General features: G+C 64.6%; 4 protein-coding genes across 7 annotated transcripts; 3 read left to right on the top strand and 1 right to left on the bottom strand.

Moving 5' to 3' along the window:
* Positions 1-418: 418 nt before the first annotated feature.
* SSNA1 (SS nuclear autoantigen 1) lies at positions 419-1,977 on the bottom strand. 3 transcript variants are annotated; one of them, XM_045883582.2, is made up of 3 exons: positions 1,844-1,977; positions 1,214-1,413; positions 419-1,035 (listed from the first exon to the last, which is right to left on the bottom strand). In XM_045883582.2, exons 1-3 carry the CDS (start codon positions 1,893-1,895, stop codon positions 754-756), a joined length of 534 nt encoding a protein of 177 aa, XP_045739538.2. In that variant the 5' UTR covers positions 1,896-1,977; the 3' UTR covers positions 419-753. The 3 variants fall into 3 exon arrangements, with proteins under 3 accessions (XP_045739538.2, XP_045739539.1, XP_045739540.1); XM_045883583.3 differs by having other exon boundaries at positions 419-965; XM_045883584.2 differs by having other exon boundaries at positions 927-1,063.
* A 36-nt stretch (positions 1,978-2,013) lies between these two features.
* ANAPC2 (anaphase promoting complex subunit 2) lies at positions 2,014-12,964 on the top strand. Of its 2 annotated transcripts, XM_045883580.3 has the most exons (13): positions 2,014-2,153; positions 2,324-2,946; positions 3,876-4,008; positions 4,935-5,109; positions 5,497-5,616; positions 6,012-6,129; positions 7,172-7,353; positions 7,698-7,839; positions 8,151-8,226; positions 8,316-8,519; positions 12,025-12,154; positions 12,304-12,539; positions 12,638-12,964. In XM_045883580.3, exons 1-13 carry the CDS (start codon positions 2,049-2,051, stop codon positions 12,848-12,850), a joined length of 2,457 nt encoding a protein of 818 aa, XP_045739536.1. In that variant the 5' UTR covers positions 2,014-2,048; the 3' UTR covers positions 12,851-12,964. The 2 variants fall into 2 exon arrangements, with proteins under 2 accessions (XP_045739536.1, XP_045739537.1); XM_045883581.3 differs by lacking the exon at positions 12,304-12,539 and having other exon boundaries at positions 12,638-12,909.
* A 1,875-nt stretch (positions 12,965-14,839) lies between these two features.
* On the top strand, positions 14,840-16,245 carry TMEM210 (transmembrane protein 210). Its single transcript, XM_064579130.1, has 4 exons — positions 14,840-15,399; positions 15,544-15,679; positions 15,852-15,881; positions 16,047-16,245. The coding sequence occupies exons 1-4, from the start codon at positions 15,312-15,314 to the stop codon at positions 16,243-16,245; spliced, it is 453 nt and encodes a 150-aa protein (XP_064435200.1). The 5' UTR covers positions 14,840-15,311.
* Positions 16,246-17,250: 1,005 nt separating this feature from the next.
* On the top strand, positions 17,251-18,390 carry LRRC26 (leucine rich repeat containing 26). Its single transcript, XM_045881917.3, has 2 exons — positions 17,251-17,923; positions 18,000-18,390. Exons 1-2 carry the CDS (start codon positions 17,251-17,253, stop codon positions 18,380-18,382), a joined length of 1,056 nt encoding a protein of 351 aa, XP_045737873.1. The 3' UTR covers positions 18,383-18,390.
* Positions 18,391-18,393: the final 3 nt, after the last annotated feature.

The raw sequence follows: 18,393 nt of genomic DNA, 5'->3' as shown, positions 1-18,393 counted from the left end.
GTGGGAAGCAGCGGAGCCACTGGGCTAAGTTCAGAATCCTGGAGCTGGGGGGTGGCAGCCCTGTCTGGAGGCCCTGTGCCGAGAGCGCGTCTCTCTGGGCCAGAGCTTGTGCTGGTCATAGGGCATGACACAGACCAGGACCAATAGACAGACCACCTCCCAAAGGGTAGCCTAAGTGGAGTTGGGGAAGAGGGGCCAGCAGCCCTGGTGGGGAGAAAGAGTGGGTGACAAGGTCACAGGAAATGCTCAAGGGTATCCTCAACTCTGTCTTCAAAGCCAACGGGCCTTGTTATGGGAAAAGCCGCTCCAGGCTTTCCTCTCCCAAGGAGGAGCCGTACCACAGCTGGGCAGGGGCTCATATCGATTCTGGGGGTGTCCGGCAGTCCTACACTCAAAACACAGACCACAGGCAGTAGCGTATCTTTACAAAGACAATCTTTATTGACAGTCATAGGCTACCAAGCCAAGCTCCAAGGTGGAGGTCCCCAGCCCCTCGCCCACTCCCCTGGCCTGGGCACCATGGTGAGCGCACTGCCATGGTGCTGAGACTAGGGAGCAGGGTTTACTGGCAGCACAGGGGGATGTGGGGTCCTCAGGCCCTGAGCAGGAGTGGCCCAGAGCCTGGCCAAACCAAATCCTGCAGGGCCAGGACCCCTACCTGGTGGGCTGTGCCCAGGGCTGTCCTCATCACCTGGGGCGGGTGGAGCTTGGCAACGGCCTCTTGGTACCCAAGACAGTGAAAGGAGGCAGCTGCTACCGTGAAGAGCAAAGACACGTAGAAGACAGATTGTCAGAGGCCCAACCATTGACAGGTTCGGGGGGGGGGGGGGCAGGCCCCTCCGGCCTATGGCCGGTCAGCTGTCCTTGCCCCCGCCGCCACTCTTCTGCTCTGAGGCTGTGGCCTTGGTCAAGTTCCCAGCCTCCCTCTTCAGGACACTGAGCAGAGTCTGCGAGCTCTCCAGGATCTGCAAACAGACGTGTGATGGTCACCACCGTTCCACCATCAGGAAGCTCCCACCAGGCCAGCGCCAGCCCCTGGGGCAGAAGCACGGAGAGGAAGCCCCTGAGGGGAGGGTCGGACAGGGTCAGCAGGGCCCCCTTCCCCTGAGTCTAGCCCAGAGGCCCCTCCTCGCACCCTGGGAAGCCAGGCTAGGTTAGCTCCGGCCAGCGGCATGCAGCCCCCGCCCACCCCGCCAGGTGCCGCGAGCCCCACCTTTAGGTAGGCGGCCTCCGTCTCCGCGATGGTCCGGTCAAACTCGTTGCGAGAGGCAATCTTGCGCGCCAGGTTCTCGTTGACTCGAGCCAGTTTCTCCGTCAGCTGCCTCACCTCATTCTGCAGCCGCTGCTTCTCATCCTCCTCCTGCTGGATCTGCCGACACAGCTCCTCTCGCTTCTGGCACAACTCCTCGATGCCTGGGGGAGGGCCGAGTGCAGGGCAGGCGCTGTGGACCCAGGCAGGGCAGGAAGGAGCGCAGCACCCCTCCCACTCTGGAGCCCACCGCCTGCTACGAGAAGCGTGCTGGCCGGGCCACCGTCCACCCGAGCCAGGCTGGTGTCCCACCTCCCAGGGGCTCTAGGGTCAAGGAAAGCCCAGCACCAGACCTCGGGCGCGCGCCGGGGAGGCAGTGCGCGCTCCAGCGGCCCGTTCTTGCGCTCGCTCCGCAGACACCCAGCGCCCGGTGTGCGGCACGGCCTCCGGTGCCGTCCGGGCCGAGACCCCCACGCACGGACCATGCAGCCCGCTCGGCCACGCGCGGCGGGCCCGCTACCGCCTGGGCCTGCAAGCCGGCGAGCCCCGCGCCCTCCCAGCCCGCCCGGTGGACCGCGCCGCGCGGTCGCTCACACTTAACCAGCTCGTTGTTGTAGTTCTGCAGCGCCGCGCCCTGCTGGGTCATGGTCGCCGCCGGGGCCGCGACCGCCCCAACCGCCGCTGCCGCATCGCCGCCCGCGCCTGCGCGCTGCCCAAGACGTCACCGCCGCGCGCCTCTCGTGTGCGTCATCGCGGCGCGCCGCGCCCGCGGGGTCTGGGAAGCTAGGGGGCCGCACGGATGGCGGCGGCGGGGCGCGACGGCGACCCCGGGCCTGCGCAGGAGCTGTTGGTGGCCTGGAATACCGTGAGCACCGGGCTGGTGCCGCCGGCCGCTCTGGGACTGGTGAGGCCGGGAGAGGGCGGCGGGGCCCCCGGGACGTCCGCCCTGGGGTTCGTTCGGCTCCCCGGGCAGCCTAGCGTCGGTTGCAGCTTCCCCTCCGCTGCGTCCCTTCCGCGCTTGTCCCCGCCTGTCCCCGCCCTCCACCTCCAGTCTGCGTTCCCCCCTCACTCCAGGCGTCCTCCCGGACCAGCGGTGCGGTGCCGCCAAAGGAGGAGGAGCTCCGGGCGGCGGTGGAGGTTTTGAGGGGCCACGGCCTGCATGCGGTCCTGGAGGAGTGGTTTGTGGAGGTGCTGCAGAACGACCTGCAGGCCAACATCTCCCTCGAGTTCTGGAATGCCATCGCCCAGCGAGAGAACCACGCAGACGAGCCCCAGTGCCTGCTGCTGCTCCTTGACGCTTTCGGCCTGTTGGAGAGCCGGCTGGATCCCTACCTGCACAGCCTGGAGCTGCTGGAGAAGTGGACTCGCCTGGGCTTGCTGATGGGCGCAGGCGCTCAGGGGCTGCGGGAGAAAGTCCACACCACGTTGCGGGGCGTCCTGTTCTTTTCCACCCCCAGAACCTTTCAGGACATGATTCAGCGCCTCTACGGTCGCTTTCTGCGGGTGTACATGCAGAGTAAGCGGAAGGGGGAAGGGGGCACAGACCCGGAGCTGGAGGGAGAGTTGGACAGCAGGTATGCCCGGCGGCGGTACTTCCGGCTTCTGCAGAGCCCGCTGTGTGCGGGATGCGGCAGCGACAAGCAGCACTGCTGGTGCCGCCAGGCCCTGGAGCGGTTCCACCAGCTCAGCCAGGCCCTGTGAGTACGCGCGCCTTGCGCCTCTTCTTGACTCCGTTACCGTCCCGGGTCCAGCGGGCCTCTTGAGCGGGCTGGTGAGCTGGCTGGGGGCGGGGCATGACAAAGGTGGGGTCCCTAGGATCTCTGTGCGCTGAACTTACACGTCCTGCGCTGGACACAGGTGTGTCTCTGCCACGCACGTTAGCCCCAGGCTTCCCACTTTACCTGCACTAAGATCCTACGTGATTCCAAATTGCCTGGGCCAGGTAGATTTCGGCTCTGCCTTGTGTAGGCTCTCCAGGAAAGGGATGGCATCTCTTCTCCCCTGTAGTTGCAAAAGTGGACTTACTTTTTTTACTCTTTACAGCGCAAGCTGGGGATTAGGCCAACGTGCTGTGCAAGCAGATTGCCTTTCCAGCCCTTTAAAGAGGAAAGGATTTTGTTGCTGTTAAAGCCAGGTTCTGACCTATGGGCCTTTTGTCCTTTGTGGTTGCTTATAATGATTTTGTCACATTGAGTGAAGCGCCAGCAGTGGTTAGGAAGGGAGTGGTCTTGTTGCTGGCAGGGGGAGGGAGGCCCTGTATGGCTTCTGCTGGGTTCATCCCAGATGAAAGATGCACAGAAATGTTCTTTCTCCTCTTTTCTTGAGCCCCTTTGCCGTTGTGGACCAGGGTCTGCACCAAAACGCCTAAGTGGGGACTTCTGTACTCACGTGGTGTATTTAGCTGTTGTTTCAGAGCCGTGTTTAGGAGATGAGGCTTTGGCCCTGAGAGCCAAACCCAGTGCTCACATGAGGAAGGCCAGTGTCTAACCCGGGCAGAGAGGCCAGCTGGGGAGGGCAGGGCTCTGTCCTCCCATCAACTTTTTCTTGAAGCCTTTGTTACTGAGGGCACTGGGTGTGGGGGAAAGGAGCGTGGTCTGCATGCTCCATGGGCAGGGCTCTCTTCCAGACACAGGCTCAGTCTGTTGGAGCGGGTCAGTGCCGAGGCTGTGACCACCACCCTGCACCAGGTGACCAGGGAGAGGATGGAGGACCGCTGCCGGGGCGAGTATGAGCGCTCCTTCTTGCGTGAGTTCCACAAGGTAAGGACAGCCCCTCAGGCCCTGTCCCTCGGGGGTTGTAGAAGAGGTTTCTGGCAAACCTGACCCCCTGGTTTTAGAAGCAGCGAAACTATGGAGACTTGGGTGAACTAGGACCTGGCTGGTGGTCAGAGCTGGCTGGGTGAAGGCTGGCCCTTCCCAGCCTTCCTTGGTGACAGTGAGAAAGAGCCTGCGACGTGTCGGTGAGGTCTGAGCAGAATCACTTGGCTGGAGGCAGTGCCTAGGTCTAGGGTGTCCCAGTGAGGGCTCTCGGGGCACCCACCCTGTTGGGGGCATGGTCTGGGGCTCTGTTCTGGACTCACCAGAGCTGTGAAGGTGCTGGGTCCAGCCGCAGGGGACTGTCCAGCCTGCTCCTATTTTTTGCCTATTCTCTTCCACCGTCTCCTGAGAATGCAGATTAGCTGTGATGGAGAGTCCAAGCAAGTGTCCCTACAGCAGTGGTCTTGAGTGGGTGTGAGCCCAGAGGCCTGGCTGGGGTACCTGTGTTGTCCCCGCTTAGCAGGGCATCCAGATGTTCTCATCAGTGGCTGTATAGTTTGTGGGAGAACGTATGCATCCTGGGGTCTATGTGGCCACATTGCCTGTACACGCACGTGTGCTCGGAAGGGTCCTTACCTCTGTCTGCTGTGGCTGGTCAGGTACGTGGCCCACAGGGTGTGTCTGTCCACCGAGGCAGAGGTGAGCATTCTCTCCGTGCCCTGCATCAGGGCCACTGTTGCCAGAGAGAAGTCTGGGCACACTGATGGCAGGCCTGGGGTGCCCCCTTTGGGCCCATTATCCTGCGGATTTCGATGTGCTCCTACTCCAGAGTAGGCGGCCTTGGGGACTGCCCAGGGCTGTGTGGCTGCTCCTGGCCTCTGTTCCACGTCAGGCTGGGGCTCAGCACCTCACCTGTGCTCTTCCAACAGTGGATCGAGAGGGTGGTGGGCTGGCTGGGCAAGGTATTCCTGCAGGACGGTCCAGCCAGGCCCGCATCCCCTGAGGCTGGCACCACGCTGCGTCGCTGGCACTGCCACGTGCAGAGGTTCTTCTACCGGATCTACGCCAGCCTGCGCATCGAGGAGCTCTTCAGCATCATCCGAGGTTGGCCCCCTGCCCTCTGGAGTAGCCCACCTTCCTGGGCCTTTGCCCTTCAGATCTGGCAGGCAGTGAGGGGCGCTTGGGCAGAGCGGGGGCCCGCCAGCGTGGGCTGCCCCCAGCTCAGTGTCTGGGTCAGGGCAGTGGACAGGGCTTCCGGGCGTCCACACTCATCCTCTCAGCCTCACGTCCCTGCTCTGTCCTTCTGCACCATGGGGGGTGCGGGCACAGGAGGGCGCAAGGATGATCTGAAGCACCTAGCAGGTGTTTCTCGGGGTTACTGAGTGGAGGTGCGGCTGCTCAGCCTCTGGGCCCTGCCGACTGGAGTCCTTTGTTGCACGCACAGTGTGTGTGTGCTGGCGTGTGTGTGCAAGGGCTGGTGCTCTTCTGCAGACTTCCCGGACTCGCGGCCAGCCATCGAGGACCTCAAGTACTGTCTGGAGAGGACTGACCAGAGGCAGCAGCTGCTCCTGTCCCTCAAGGCTGCCCTGGAGACGCGCCTCCTCCATCCAGGTGCCAAAGCTGCTGCCTGAGAGTCCGGCCTCCCTGCCCCGGGGCCTGTGTAGGGCGTGGGTTTGTGCAGTCCTCAGGAGGGCCAGGGCACTCCACTTCATCCTCCCTTGAAGGGAGTCACGGGAAATGAGGGGTGTGGCCTAGAGGCAGAGGTGATGGATGATCCTTTCAGAACAGACCACCCGGTGAGCGGGGGCTGGGATCTTGGAAAATTCTGGGGAAGGCACCCGAGAGTTGGGGGAGAAGGGGCCCGCGTCCTGCATGTCACACTGGTTTCCTGGGGAGTGCGGTCACAGTGGCGACCGGAAGCCCGCCTGGCCAGGGTGCAGCTGCTCGCTTGTGGAACCACCACTCCTGGGTGCTGTGGGGACTACCATCCTCCCTCCTGGCCGTAGGTGTGAACACGTGCGACATCATCACCCTCTACATATCCGCCATCAAGGCCCTGCGTGTACTAGACCCATCCATGGTCATCCTGGAGGTGGCCTGTGAGCCCATTCGCCGCTACCTGAGGTGAGCGCCGCGGGCAGGCCCCGGGGAGTGGATCCGACTTGGGGCCTAGTCTCCTGGCTCCATGCACACAGCCAAGCTCCCCTGGGTCCTCTTGGGCCATGTGGCCTGGCCCCAAGGCCAAGGCTCCTTCCTCTTGCTGGTGACCTGTTGCCTAGTGCGTGGACACTGGCCCCACCGTGCACCCCTGCCCTCTATGCCTTCCCCTCCTCCCAGCCCAGAGAGGCCCCCAGACCCTGGGCTCAGCGTCTCCTGCAACGAGGCCCAGGGACTGCCAGCTGGGCTCTCAGAGAACATGTTTGACCGGGTGCCCCGCCCATGGCACAACTGCCCAGAAACCCCTCGGAATGGTGGAGGCTCAGGGCTGGGGCTGGAGCTGTCCTGACTCACATCTGCTGCCTCTCGGTGGGAAGCGCCTGGTCTCGGTTCTGTCTTGTTTTTTGTTTTAAGATTTTATTTTATTTTGAGAGAGAGGGAGAGTGTGTGCACCAGCAGGGGAGATGGGGAGAGGGAGAAGCAGACCCCCTGCTGAGCAGGAAGCCCAACGCAGGACTCGGTCCCAGGACCCTGGGATCATGACCTGAGCCGAAGGCAAATCCTCCACTGACTGAGCCCCCCAGGCGCCTTGGTTTTGTCTTATTATTTCATTTCTTGGTGTTCCCAGAAAATGGTGGGTTTTTATTTTAGTTTTAGTATCATTATTTTTTTTTTTTAAGATTTTATTTATTTATTTGACAGAGACACAGCGAGAGAGGGAACACAAGCAGGGGGAGTGGGAGAGGGAGAAGCAGGCTTCCCGCCAAGCAGGGAGCCCGACGCGGGGCTCGATCCCAGGACCCTGTGATCAGGACCTGAGCCGAAGGCAGATGCTTAACAACTGAGCCACCCAGGCGCCCCTCACATTGTCTTTTGAGAAGAGTCTGGTAGACTTACTTTAAGCATGTGGCCAAAAGGCACTGACTGCCATGGGTGAGGTGGGGTATGCGGGCTAGTGAGGCGAGCAGGGAGAGGTGCTATGAGGGCCAGCAGTACCCACATTTGGCAGGACGCGGGAGGACACGGTGCGGCAGATTGTGGCTGGGCTGACGGGGGACTCAGACGGGACAGGGGACTTGGCTGTTGAGCTGTCCAAGACCGATCCGGCGAGTCTGGAGACGGGTCAGGACAGTGAGGATGACTCTGGCGAGCCCGAGGACTGGGTCCCTGACCCCGTGGATGCTGATCCAGGTCAGTGCCCGCCAGCCCTGCCAGGCTCCGCATTGTGGGGGAGGCCCCAGTAAGGTCGGTGCTCTGGCCTAGAGTTTGTCTCCACACGTGCCCCGAGGCTCGAGGGGGTCTGCTGTCCCCGCCCAACCCAGCCTGTTCCCCAAGCACTTCTGCTGCTTGAGTGGGCCCACGGTGGCCTGAGACCCCATCCCGGTTGCTAGAAGAGCAGGTTCGCAGGCAGCCCGGGCACCACCCAACCCGCCCCTACCCTGGGATCTGAGCCTGGGCCTCACGGCGTGGCAGGGTGGGCCCTGGCTGGATGCAGATGGTGCTCCTCAGTGGCACCCTGCCCCTGTGCTGTGCAGGGAAGTCCAGCTCCAAGCGGCGCTCCTCGGACATCATCAGCCTGCTGGTCAGCATCTATGGCAGCAAGGATCTCTTCATCAACGAGTACCGCTCATTGCTGGCTGACCGCCTCCTGCACCAGTTCAGCTTCAGTCCTGAGCGGTGAGGCTTGCGAGTGGCTGCTGGGCTGCTGAAGGAAGCTGCATCGCTGATGCCAAGCAAGCACTGGCCTGTGCTCAGCCGTGGTCCCGGGGAGGCCTGGGCGGAGGCGGCCCAGGAGCTTGGGGAGCCGGGTGCCCAGGCACTCCCAGGCCTCCGCTGTGATGGAGCAGGCCCAGGGCCTGGATGGCCGGAGCTGCACTTCCCAATTCTCCTCCTGGCCTGGGGGTGTCCTTGCATCGGTGGGGGCGGGTGCCCGTGCAGCCTCTCTGGGTGGGGGCATGCCACACCCCCTCAGAGATGCCTCTTTCCAGGGAGATCCGCAACGTGGAGCTGCTGAAGCTGCGCTTTGGCGAGGCTCCGATGCACTTCTGTGAGGTCATGCTGAAGGTGGGTACCCAGGGCTCCCCGCCCACCTGGCCCAGCCTCACCTCCAGCGCAGTCCAGGGGTTTTTGCGACACCTAGCTCTTCCCCCCAGGACATGGCGGATTCCCGCCGCATCAATGCCAACATCCGTGAGGAGGACGAGAAGCGGCCCGCAGAGGAGCAGCCACCTTTTGGGGTCTATGCCGTCATCCTGTCCAGTGAGTTCTGGCCGCCCTTCAAGGACGAGAAGCTGGAGGTCCCCGAGGACATCAGGGAGGCCCTCGAGGTCTACTGCAAGAAGTACGAGAAGCTGAAGGTACCGTCCACACCTCCCTGTGTCAGGAACCAGGGGGCAGGCGACCCTTCCGCCCATGCTGTGCGACAAGCGGCTGTGGCCCATCCCCACAGTCCTCTCCGGACTCCTCTGCCTCGGGGTGGGAGGGCGTGGCCCATGTTCTGCTCCGTTAGGAACCCATGCCCGTGTGCACGGGGGTGCTTCCCCACACTATACTAGGAGAGGGGCTGGGTGGCTCATGCCCCCCCACCCTTCTGGGCTTCCTCTTCCACTGTCTCTCCTCTGGTATCTCAGAACCAGGGGCTGGGGCGCCGGGCTTGTCCCAGGGAAAGTCAGGGAGCTGTGTCTGCTCGGTGGGTGTCTGCCTCCAGGAAATCTCGTCGCCCATGAGGCACTTGACTTCCAGGACCCTGCCCTGTCCCTGCCACTGCCCAGCTTGCTTCCCTAGAAACTGCTTTCCCAGGCCCCAGGGCACTAGAGGACCAGGACTATGCTGTTTGCTGTTGGGGCCCTGACGGCCTAGGACTCGGGCAGGAGGAGAGAGAGGGGAGCGCTGCAGGACGTGTGGGGTAGTCCAGAGCCCACCAGAGCCCGATGTGCTGAGTGCAGAGCCCACTCCCTCTGGGAGTGCAGGTGGCAGGTGTGGGCAGGTGGAGCCTGGTGTGGGCGGGGATTAACGGCACGAAGAACCCTTCCTTGCAGGGATGGCTCAGTGGAGACGTGTCTGGAGAGAGCGGGGAGCTAGGGTACCTGTCCTAGGTTTCTGGGGACTGGTGAAGCAGGTTCTGGGGCATTCGGTCTAATAAGTGAGTTGTGGGGCTTGAGGGGCTTGAGGGGCTGCTGGGTTCCCAAGCAGAGGACGAGTCTGGTAGGTGCCTAGGGAGCAGAGCCTGAGCCCTGGGACCATCTGGAGCAGCTCCAGAGACGGGCCAGCAGCCAGGGCTTGAGGAGCCCTCAGGACGGAGCCCTGGGAGGGAGACCAGTTGGCTGGGGTATGGAGGAGTTGGTGGGGGGGGTGGGCAGCAGAGCCAGGTAGTGGGAGGGACAGTGGGTTCTCCAGGTTTGCTGTTCTAGGCCAAGGAAGCTAGTTCTGGAGGGAGGAGGGCTCCCTTCCAGAGACAGGCAGGGCAGGAGCAAGGCAAGGGGTTCTGGAGTGGGGAGGCAGAACAGGGGCAGGCCGTATTCAGGGGCAGCACCGCACAAGGCTGCGAGGGTCTGTGTGGCTCTCACTGGCTCCCGCTGGGCCATTTCACCACCCCGTGGTTTCTGCTCCTGACTGGTGAGGTGCTTGCTCTGGAGCCTGTCCGCGGGGCACCCCCACCTCTCCCTGGTTGAGGACATCTGTGTGCTCACTGCCTTCCCCCTGCCCCTTCTGGCTGCCTTGTTGGCATGCCGCCACCGCCAGGAGACCCCCCACGACCTCCCACAGGGGTCTCGCCGTGGGTCCCGGGAAGGCTCAGGCCTGATGCACCTGCCGTGATGACCAAGGTTCAGCTGCTTTGTCTTAACTCCAGCTGGATCCTAGAGTGGCGGGGGCAGGCCCCAGGGCTGTGCTGGAGCTCAGGCCTGTGGCCATAGTGTCTCTGCCTGCCGCCAAGTGCACTCTGGGCCCGAGGATCATGCTGGACACGTGTGGGTGGCTGTGCAGCCCAGAGAGTAGCCTGTGCTTTCTGCTGCTGGGCCTCACATCTGCTGGTTGGAGTGGTGGCTGTAGGGTCACGGCCTCGGAGCCAGAGGGCCTGTCCATGGCAGCTAAAAGTCCAAAATCGAGTGATCGGTCGTAGGCCTGCACCCTCTCCAGAGCCTCCGGGGGACGACTCTTCCTGCCTCTTCCAGCTTCTGGTGGCTCCAGGCATCGTGTAACTTGTGGCCACATCAGTCACCTTCTGCCTCTTTTGTCACGTGGCATTCTCCCCGTGTCTCTCTCTCTCCACTTTCTTGTTAGAGGACACCAGCTGTATTGGGTCAAGGCCCACTCTGTTCCAGAGTGAGCTCACTGGAACAAACTGAATGAGTGATGACCTGATTTCCAGATAAGCTTACGTCCTGAGTTACTGGGGGTAGGACTTTAGCATCTTTTTGAGGGACACAATTCCACCTGCAACAGTCCACCCTCCAGCCCCCCTGAAATTCATGTCCTTCCCACATGCAAAACACATTCAAGCAACATCCCCAGAAGTCTTAACCCTTCCAGCAATGACTCCAAGTTCACAGCAACCCCAAAGTTCAGCATCTAAGTAGCAGCTGAATTGGTGCAGCTCATTCTGGCCAGGGTTCCTCTCCGGCTATGAACCTGGGAGAACGGACAGGTAGTTGCTGCTTCCACAGGGTGTTTGTGGGAAGGTGTAGGGCAGACTCCGCATTCCAAGAGGAAGACTTCTGAAGGAAGGAAGGGGTCGCAGCCCCCAGGCAAGTTCGAAAGCCAGTGGAAGAACCTGTGTGACCTCATGGTTGTGTTCCCAGCTTGCCGGCCAGGCCTCCACACCACACCCCTGCGTGCAGAGCCAGGCTCTCCCGTGGCTCCCCCTCCCTCTCAGCGCAGGCTGTTGTAAAACTCTCTGGAGCCTTGTCCATTCCTACGCACCCCCTTCCTGGACAGCCCGTCTCCATCCTGGCTCTTCTGGGGCTGCCGGTGGGCTCCCACGTCAGTGTAGGTCTCTGGTGCCCTTGGGGCTCTGTGCTGAGCACGCACGGAGCACCCCTGCGCGGTCCAGGCTCGCGTGCTGCCACGTGCCGCCCTCCCACACTTCCCTCAGTCCGGCTGCTCACAGGGGCTCTGCCACCGCCTGGCGGGGTCGCACGTTCTCGTTTGACACCTCCCCAGCGTGGCTTTCCTGGCCACGTTCCCGACAACTTTCCCTTCGGGGCAGTGCAGCCATCACGAGCGTGCGGCTCGTGCTCCCAGCCTCCGCCCCCCCTCCGATTCCGTGGACTCCCACGTTCCTGGGTATTCGCTACAGCGGCACCCACTTCCCGGGACCAACATGTGTGCCTTTCTTGTGGCTGCCGGAACAAAGTGCCACAACGGGTCCTCAGAACAAGCTTTTCTTCTGTTCTGCAGGCAGTGTGGAGGCCAGGGTGTCAGCAGGGTGTGGGCTGGTCCTTCCTGCCCCCCGGCATCGGGGAGCGGGTTTGCAGGCCTTGCTTGGTGTCTCTTGGCTGTGGCTGCGTCCCTGCAGTCTCTGCCTCTGTCCTCACCCCCCCCCCCGAGGACGCTGACCGTGTTCCGTCAGGGCCCCCAGCACTCCACATGACCTCACCTTAACTGGCCCCACCTGCCATGACCCCGTCTCCAGCTCAGGTCACACTCTGGGATCCTGGGGGTTAGGACGCGGACGTGTTTCTCAGAGGCCGCGGGGGTCTGTCAGTGCCCACTGACCGGGCTGGCTGAGCGGGTGGGAGCCAGAGCCCTGTCCTGTCCTGCTGCTGACGGCCCGGCGGGGGCAGGTCAGGGAGCCCTTCGCTCCCTGGTGCAGGGCCGCGGGGCCGCCGGTGCTGACTCCGTGCTGACTCCGGCCCTCCCCAGGCCATGCGGACCCTCAGCTGGAAGCACACCCTGGGTCTGGTGACCATGGACGTGGAGCTGGCTGACCGCACCCTGTCTGTGGCGGTGACTCCCGTGCAGGCGGTGGTCCTGCTGTACTTCCAGGACCAAGGTGAGCCCACTGGCCCCTTGCCGGCCGGCCCCAGCCATGCCCCCCTGGGCCAGCCGCCCTGGTCCTGCTGACCTCCAGGAAGCCGGGGGGGATGGGCAGGGGGCGTGGCCTCGCCCCATGTGCCCAGAGCTCGCGGCCGCTCCACACAGCCAGCTGGACCCTGGAGGAGCTGAGCAAGGTGGTGAAGATGCCCGTGGCTCTCCTGCGGCGGCGCATGTCCGTGTGGCTGCAGCAGGGCGTGCTGCGTGAGGAGCCCGCCGGCACCTTCTCTGTGGTGGAGGAGGAGCGGCCCCAGGACCGGGACAGCATGGTGCTCATCGACAGCGACGAGGAGAGCGACTCGGGCATGGCCTCGCAGGCGGACCAGAAGGAGGAGGAGCTGCTGGTGCGACTGCTGGGGGGCGGCGGCCTGGCTTGGCCTCTGGCGAGGTGGCAGCCCGGCGGGTGGTGGCCCGACTGCCGGCCTGCTCTCTGTCTCCCCAGCTTTTCTGGACGTACATCCAGGCCATGCTGACCAACCTGGAGAGCCTGTCACTGGAGCGCATCTACAGTATGCTGCGCATGTTTGTGGTGACCGGCCCCGCGCTGGCCGAGATTGACCTGCAGGAGCTGCAGGGCTTCCTGCAGAAGAAGGTGCGTGACCAGCAGCTCGTCTACTCGGCCGGCGTCTACCGCCTGCCCAAGAGCTGCAGCTGAGGCGCCCCACGGGGCCCTTCCCGCACCATCCACCCCACCCGCCCCCAGCCCCTGCCCAGCCCCCCGAGTGCAGAGTAAAGCGAATGGTTCTCTGTCCTTTCCCTGTCCTGGTGGCTTTGTGGCCCATCATGAGCTTGTGGGCCAGGTTGTCCCTCCAGCCCGACCTCTCCACCCCCACTCAGCAGGACCTGGCTCCCTGGGAGCAGATGAGGGGAGACATGAGTGGCCGGGCCCAGTCCTGGCCTGCATACCTGTGTTTGAGCTCCAGACCCAGAGCCCTGGCACATGGGTGTCCCTAGGCCACACCAGCTGGGGAAGGCCCACCTCTGAGCCTGAAGCTCAGGCAGGAGCACACCGGAGGCCTCCAGCCCCAAGCCTCACTCTGGCCTTTGGAAGGAGCCGTTGGGTCACCCGCCCTCTTCCTGGCCTGAGGCTCCAGGGCTGTTGCTGGGACACGTGGGCGCCACTGGGATGTGTGAGATGGGCAGGCAGCTGAGCGTCCCCTGATGGACCAAGAACTCCCCACGTCCGCAGCAGGAGGGGCTGGCTATTTGTGGCTCACAGTGAAGCTGGTTTCTGTGCCCTCAGGCACGTGGTCGGAGCACGCCGGGGCCTCAGTGCTCAGAGTACGGTTGAAGAACCCTGTGAAACCAGTCTTCCCAGTGCGGCTGGGGGGCCAGCAGTGTCCAGAGCCCACACAGGGCTGTGCAAGGGGTTTTGGGGGCCTGGCACTGCCCCAGCCCTGAGGCCCCAGGAGGCAGGGAAGGGTGTAGGCTCCACCCAGGCCAGTGCTGGGAGCTCCCTCTAGGTGGTGGCGCTGTCCTCCCAGGCAACAGAGGCCCTTTGGAAAGAGCCTCCACTTCTGCTCCCACCTGCCCGGGGTGCCTTCCCAGGCCTGGAGCCATGCCTATTGCCCCTACACACTCTTGGGTCCCCCCGCCCCCAGCTGTCTTCCAGTGCCTACCCCCACTTCTCCACTTGGGCCTGTTGCTCGGGGCCCTGCGGCCAGCCCTGTTCTGGGACTTCCCTTTCCTACCCCAGAGTGTTCTGTTCGCCACGGGCTTGGGGGACAACGTGGTGGGAACAGGTGTGTAGCCGTAGCAGCTGACCCCTCCCTCTCCTGGACTCTGCCCACCACTGAGGCTGCTGAGCCGTGGTCACTAGAAGAGGGGCCTCCCGCTTTCCTCCGGGTTCTGGTGGGGGCCCAGGAGGAGGCTCTGACAGCCCACATTCCCTCCAGGCGGAAGGCCGTCTGGCACTGGGCTGAGTGTACTTTTGTCGTCCTAACCAGGGTGCAAACCTGCTAGACCGGCCTGGCAGGGGGCTGCGTCCGGTTCTGGGCACGGCACTCCTGCTTCTCGTCCCTTCCGACTTGGTTTGTGGATGAATATGGTAAAAAAGCTGTGTCTTGGGTCACAGCATTACTCATCAGGCCAGAAACCGCTGGCTGGTCCCTGAGGGCTCCCCTAGGAGGGGCCACCCCTGTCTGGAGTCAGGGAGGTCCCCAGCGAGCAGGGGTCAGCTGGGACCCCTCTGCACGCTTGCCCCTGGCGCCCTGCGGGGTCAGCTGTGCAGTGGGGCACTTCCTCCTGCTGCCTGGGTGGTTTGCTTGGCTGGGTCCTTAGGGGAGGAGGGAGGAGGCCTCAGGGTGGAGAGGCAGTGCAGGAGACCAGGGAGGAGGCTGAGGTTAACTCTAAAGATGCCATCCTGCAGGTGAGTGCCTCAGGCGGCGCTTGTCGGGTGGCAGGAAGATGCCCCAGGAAGCAGCCCTCAGAGGGTCAGCTGGGCTCCCACTTGAAGGACACCTAAGCTGGAGCCTCAGATGCAACCTGCAGCCGCTTCTGAGCCAGGCCCACCCGGAGGATGTGCTGGGGAGACCTGTGGGCAGTGCCCACCTCTCCTGGGGGGTTGAAGAACCCCTGGAGGTTCCTTCGGACCTGAGCATTGCTGGGGCGTGGGTGTGGGTGTGGGTGTGGGTGTGGGCGGGACCCTCCCCAGGACGGCCCGCGTGAGGGAGGGCAGTGAGCACAGGTCCATGCCTTGCCCCCCCTCGGCCCCTGCTTGTCCCAGCCCTGGGGATCCTGAGAGAGGAACCCAGGCCTGTGCTGCGCACTCTGGGGCCCCCGGGGTTTCCGGGCCACTGTCTCCACCTTCCCAGGGGCCTAGGCATGGGCTCCACCCCCTTCCCCACAAAGCACCGCCCCACCAGGCTGGGGCAGCCCCATCCTTGCCTTGGCCTTGGGTCCGGCAGGGCACTCAGAAGTGGCTCCCAGGCCCCTCTCCACCCTACCTACCCCACTCCGGGGCTGCCTGCCCAGGGCTCCTCCACTCGGGCACCGAGCTCAAGTGAAGCTCCAGCCAAAGCCCTGCCCCCACCCGCTCTGCTTCAGGGCCCCACTGTGAGGTCAGCGCCTTCCGATGGGTTCCGTGCGGAGGTGTGTGGTGGGGCTGGGGGCTGGACATGGCCCCCTGTCCCCAGCCTGACTCCTGCCTGGTCGGCAGCCCCCTTGGCCTCCTATGTTTGTCCCTTTTGCTCATCCCTGCTGCAGGTGCCTCCTCCTGCCCCCGAACCCCGCCCCTGCGAGGGCCCCTCCCGTACCCTTCTGGTGGCCGCCAGGGAGAGGGGCGGCCCTGGGGGTCCTCCGCTGGCCGGTGACGAGGGCCCCTCGGCCGCACGGGCCCTGTCTCTGCAGCTGGGACGTACTGCGAGTGCAGCCTCGGCCTCAGCCGCGAGGCCCTCATTGCCCTGCTCGTGGTGCTGGCGGGCATAGGCGCCAGTTGCCTCTGCGGCCTGGTCATCGTGGCAGTCGGTGTCATGAGAGCCAAGAGGTGCATGAGCCCGGGGCTGGGGGGCGGCTGGGGGCCGCAGGGCCGTGCTGGGCGACGGGGGGTTACCGGGAGCCGGGATGCTGTTTCCCAGGCTGGGCTGTGGAGAGGCGGGCGGTGGGGGCGCGTCTGGGCTCCGTTGCTCTGGGACTCACACCTCCCCTTGTCCCTCCAGTGAGCCATGCCCCAGACACATGAGCAGCAGGTGAGTAACCTCGGGAAGCCCACAGGTGAGCCGCGCCCCTGCCTCCTGCCCCTGGGAGGTGCGGGGGGTCACAGATGGGTCACGAGCACTGGCCGGAGGCCCGGGCCCGCCCTCTCGAGGCCTGTGCTGGTGGCCAGCCAGCCTGACCCGGCCCCTGTCGTGCAGGTTGGTGGGGCACTACGGAGTCCAGGAAGATCGCATGGACCTGCACTCCGTGCAAGTGGAGTCCCATGTCATGGACCCCGACCTGGAGGTCTCCATGCTGCCACCCCTGGACGAACAAGGCCTCCTGGCCATTCCCATGGACCCTATGGCCCCAAACATGACTGTGGAGGGGGAGCTCCCTCTCAGCCCCCCAACCTGAGTAGGGCTGCAGGCAGCCTGGGGGAGGGGAATTAAACAGTATTCAGTGCTTCTGCCCTGTCCTCCCTGCAGGCTCGTCCTCGAGCCGCGGTGCAGCTGTGCCACGGGCTGGGGAGGGGTTTGTGTGCACCCAGGTCACCTCCTTGATCTTGGGTGGGGGGAGGAGGTACCCACTGTCCACCCTCCAGGGCAGGGAGCCACAGCCCTGGTACTTCCACCTCCTCTTGCCGAGGCCTCAGCCTGGTCCCTCCCCTCATCTTCCTGCTGCTGTGTCCCATGAAGTTGGCGGGGCGCCGGGGGCCTCTGCCCCCCACCCCCACCCCAGGAAACCCCAGGACAGGATGTGCGACTCTGATGACTCCAGAGGGAGCAGTGTTTGACAGGAGAACTTGGGCTGGTGTCTGTGCCCTACCCACACTGTCTCCTTGAGGTTCTAGGACAGTCCTTACAGGGCCAGGTGGGGCAGACATGACTGTCCCCCTGCCTCGTACCCCCTCCACCCTCCAGTCTACCCCCTGGGCTCAGGCCCCCATCATGTGCTCCTGACCCCACCAATTATCCACTATGGGGATGGGACCATCCCTATACGGGGGGGCACTGTGTGTGTGCTGGGGTCACTTTGCTGGGCAGGAGATGGGCAGAGACCGGGGAGAGCAGCAGGGCTCACGGAGTCCCATTCCGTGCGTGGCATCGATGAGTTTGGTGGGTGTGGGTGTTGTCCAGCGCTCAGGCCTCCGCGGGGCGCAGGGTGGTAGGCACCTCGGGAGGAGGGGCGAGGCGTCTTGTCAGCGTCGCAGCTGGCCCAGAGCCAAGAGCAGCCCAGCTCCGGGACAGGTGGTTGGCAGTGCAGGACGCTGGCTGGCTGCCCAGCCCCCGCCCTAGGTGCGGGACTGGCCATGGAACAGGAACTGCCGGCACTCGGGCCGGAGACTTAGTATTTGGGCAGACGCGGCAGAGACGCACTGGCTGCGTGGACGCACGAGCAGCGGGCTCCTAGCGCTGCTCCATGAGGAGCCCCTCCTTTCTCTCGCGGCGGCCGCCGCCGATGTTGCTCCTGCTGCTGTCGCTGTGGCCACTCTGGGCCCAGTCGTCCACCGCGGCCACCTTCTCGGGAACCCCAGCCACCCCGGACTGCCCCGAGGCGTGCGAGTGCGCGCCGGGCGGCCTGGTCAACTGCTCGGGGCGCGCTCTGCCCGCCGTGCCCGCGGACCTGAGCCGGCGCGTGCGCGCGCTGCTGCTGGACCACAACCGTGTGCGCGCGCTGCCGCCCGGGGCCTTCGTGGGCGCTGGCACGCTGCTGCGCCTGGACCTGCGCGAGAACGGGCTGCGCTGGGTGCACGCGCGGGCCTTCCGGAGCTTGGGCGCGCTGCAGCGGCTCGACCTCAGCGGCAACCAGCTGGAGGCGCTGGCGCCCCGCACCTTCTCGCCCCTGCGCGCGCTCCGCTCCCTCTCGCGGGCAGGCAATCGGCTGGCGCGCCTGGAACCCGCGGCGCTGGGCGCGCTCCCGCTGCTGCACGCGCTCAGCCTGCAGGACAACGAGCTGTCCGCGCTCGCGCCGGGCCTCCTGGCCCGCCTGCCCGCTCTCCACGCGCTGCACCTGCGCGGCAACCCCTGGACCTGCGGCTGCGCGCTGCGTCCGCTCTGCTCCTGGCTGCGCAGGCACCCGAGGCGGGCGCCAGGTGAGCCCTCCAGGCGAGGGTGGACGGGCCGGGACCCACGGCCACCGTCGCCTGACTCTGCACCTGTGTCCCGCAGAGACCGAGACGCTGCTCTGCGTGTTGCCAGGGCGCCAGACGCTCAGCCCCTTGACCGCCTTCCCGGACGCCGCCTTCAGCCACTGTCCGCAGCCACTCGCTCCGCGGGACCTGGCCGTGGTCTACGTGCTCGGGCCCATCTCGTTCCTCGCCAGCCTGGCCGCCTGCCTGGCGCTGGGCTCCGTGCTCACCGCCTGCCGCACGCACCGCCCTCAGCCGCCTGGGGAGACCGCGGGACTCTGGCCCTGGGAGCCCCGCCGCCGCTGCTCAGGCCTGAGCGGGCCTTGGCTGTTCTCGAATCTTCCCCCGTCCCCTGCCCTTCTTCACAGTCCCTGCACGCGTCAACAAGCAACACAGACAGAAATTTTCGTGACATTCCTTTAGACATCACCACT

The sequence above is a fragment of the Mirounga angustirostris genome, unplaced genomic scaffold, assembly GCF_029215605.1.
Source record: "Mirounga angustirostris isolate CCGP_5_RB_7025 unplaced genomic scaffold, mMirAng1.0.hap1 SCAF_15, whole genome shotgun sequence".
Taxonomy (NCBI): Eukaryota; Metazoa; Chordata; class Mammalia; order Carnivora; family Phocidae; genus Mirounga; species Mirounga angustirostris.
The sequence above is the reverse complement of the archived record's forward strand: the minus strand, read 5'-3'. Positions and strand labels throughout refer to the sequence as shown.

Bases quoted from the DNA above. Each gene is read 5' to 3' on its own strand.
- SSNA1 (XM_045883582.2), bottom strand. From the start codon at position 1,895: ATGACCCAGCAGGGCGCGGCGCTGCAGAACTACAACAACGAGCTGGTT. The intron at 1,414-1,843 runs GTGAGCGACCGC...GCCCTCCCCCAG, and splicing joins CAACAACGAGCTGGTTAAGT to GCATCGAGGAGTTGTGCCAG. The intron at 1,036-1,213 runs GTGGGGCTCGCG...CTTCTGCCCCAG, and splicing joins CGGAGGCCGCCTACCTAAAG to GGGCTGGCGCTGGCCTGGTG.
- LRRC26 (XM_045881917.3), top strand. From the start codon at position 17,251: ATGAGGAGCCCCTCCTTTCTCTCGCGGCGGCCGCCGCCGATGTTGCTC. The intron at 17,924-17,999 runs GTGAGCCCTCCA...TGTGTCCCGCAG, and splicing joins GCACCCGAGGCGGGCGCCAG to AGACCGAGACGCTGCTCTGC.
- ANAPC2 (XM_045883580.3), top strand. From the start codon at position 2,049: ATGGCGGCGGCGGGGCGCGACGGCGACCCCGGGCCTGCGCAGGAGCTG. The intron at 2,154-2,323 runs GTGAGGCCGGGA...CCCTCACTCCAG, and splicing joins CGCCGGCCGCTCTGGGACTG to GCGTCCTCCCGGACCAGCGG. The intron at 5,110-5,496 runs GTTGGCCCCCTG...GCTCTTCTGCAG, and splicing joins GCTCTTCAGCATCATCCGAG to ACTTCCCGGACTCGCGGCCA.
- TMEM210 (XM_064579130.1), top strand. From the start codon at position 15,312: ATGGCCCCCTGTCCCCAGCCTGACTCCTGCCTGGTCGGCAGCCCCCTT. The intron at 15,400-15,543 runs GTGCCTCCTCCT...CTGTCTCTGCAG, and splicing joins TTTGCTCATCCCTGCTGCAG to CTGGGACGTACTGCGAGTGC. The intron at 15,882-16,046 runs GTGAGTAACCTC...CCTGTCGTGCAG, and splicing joins CCCAGACACATGAGCAGCAG to GTTGGTGGGGCACTACGGAG.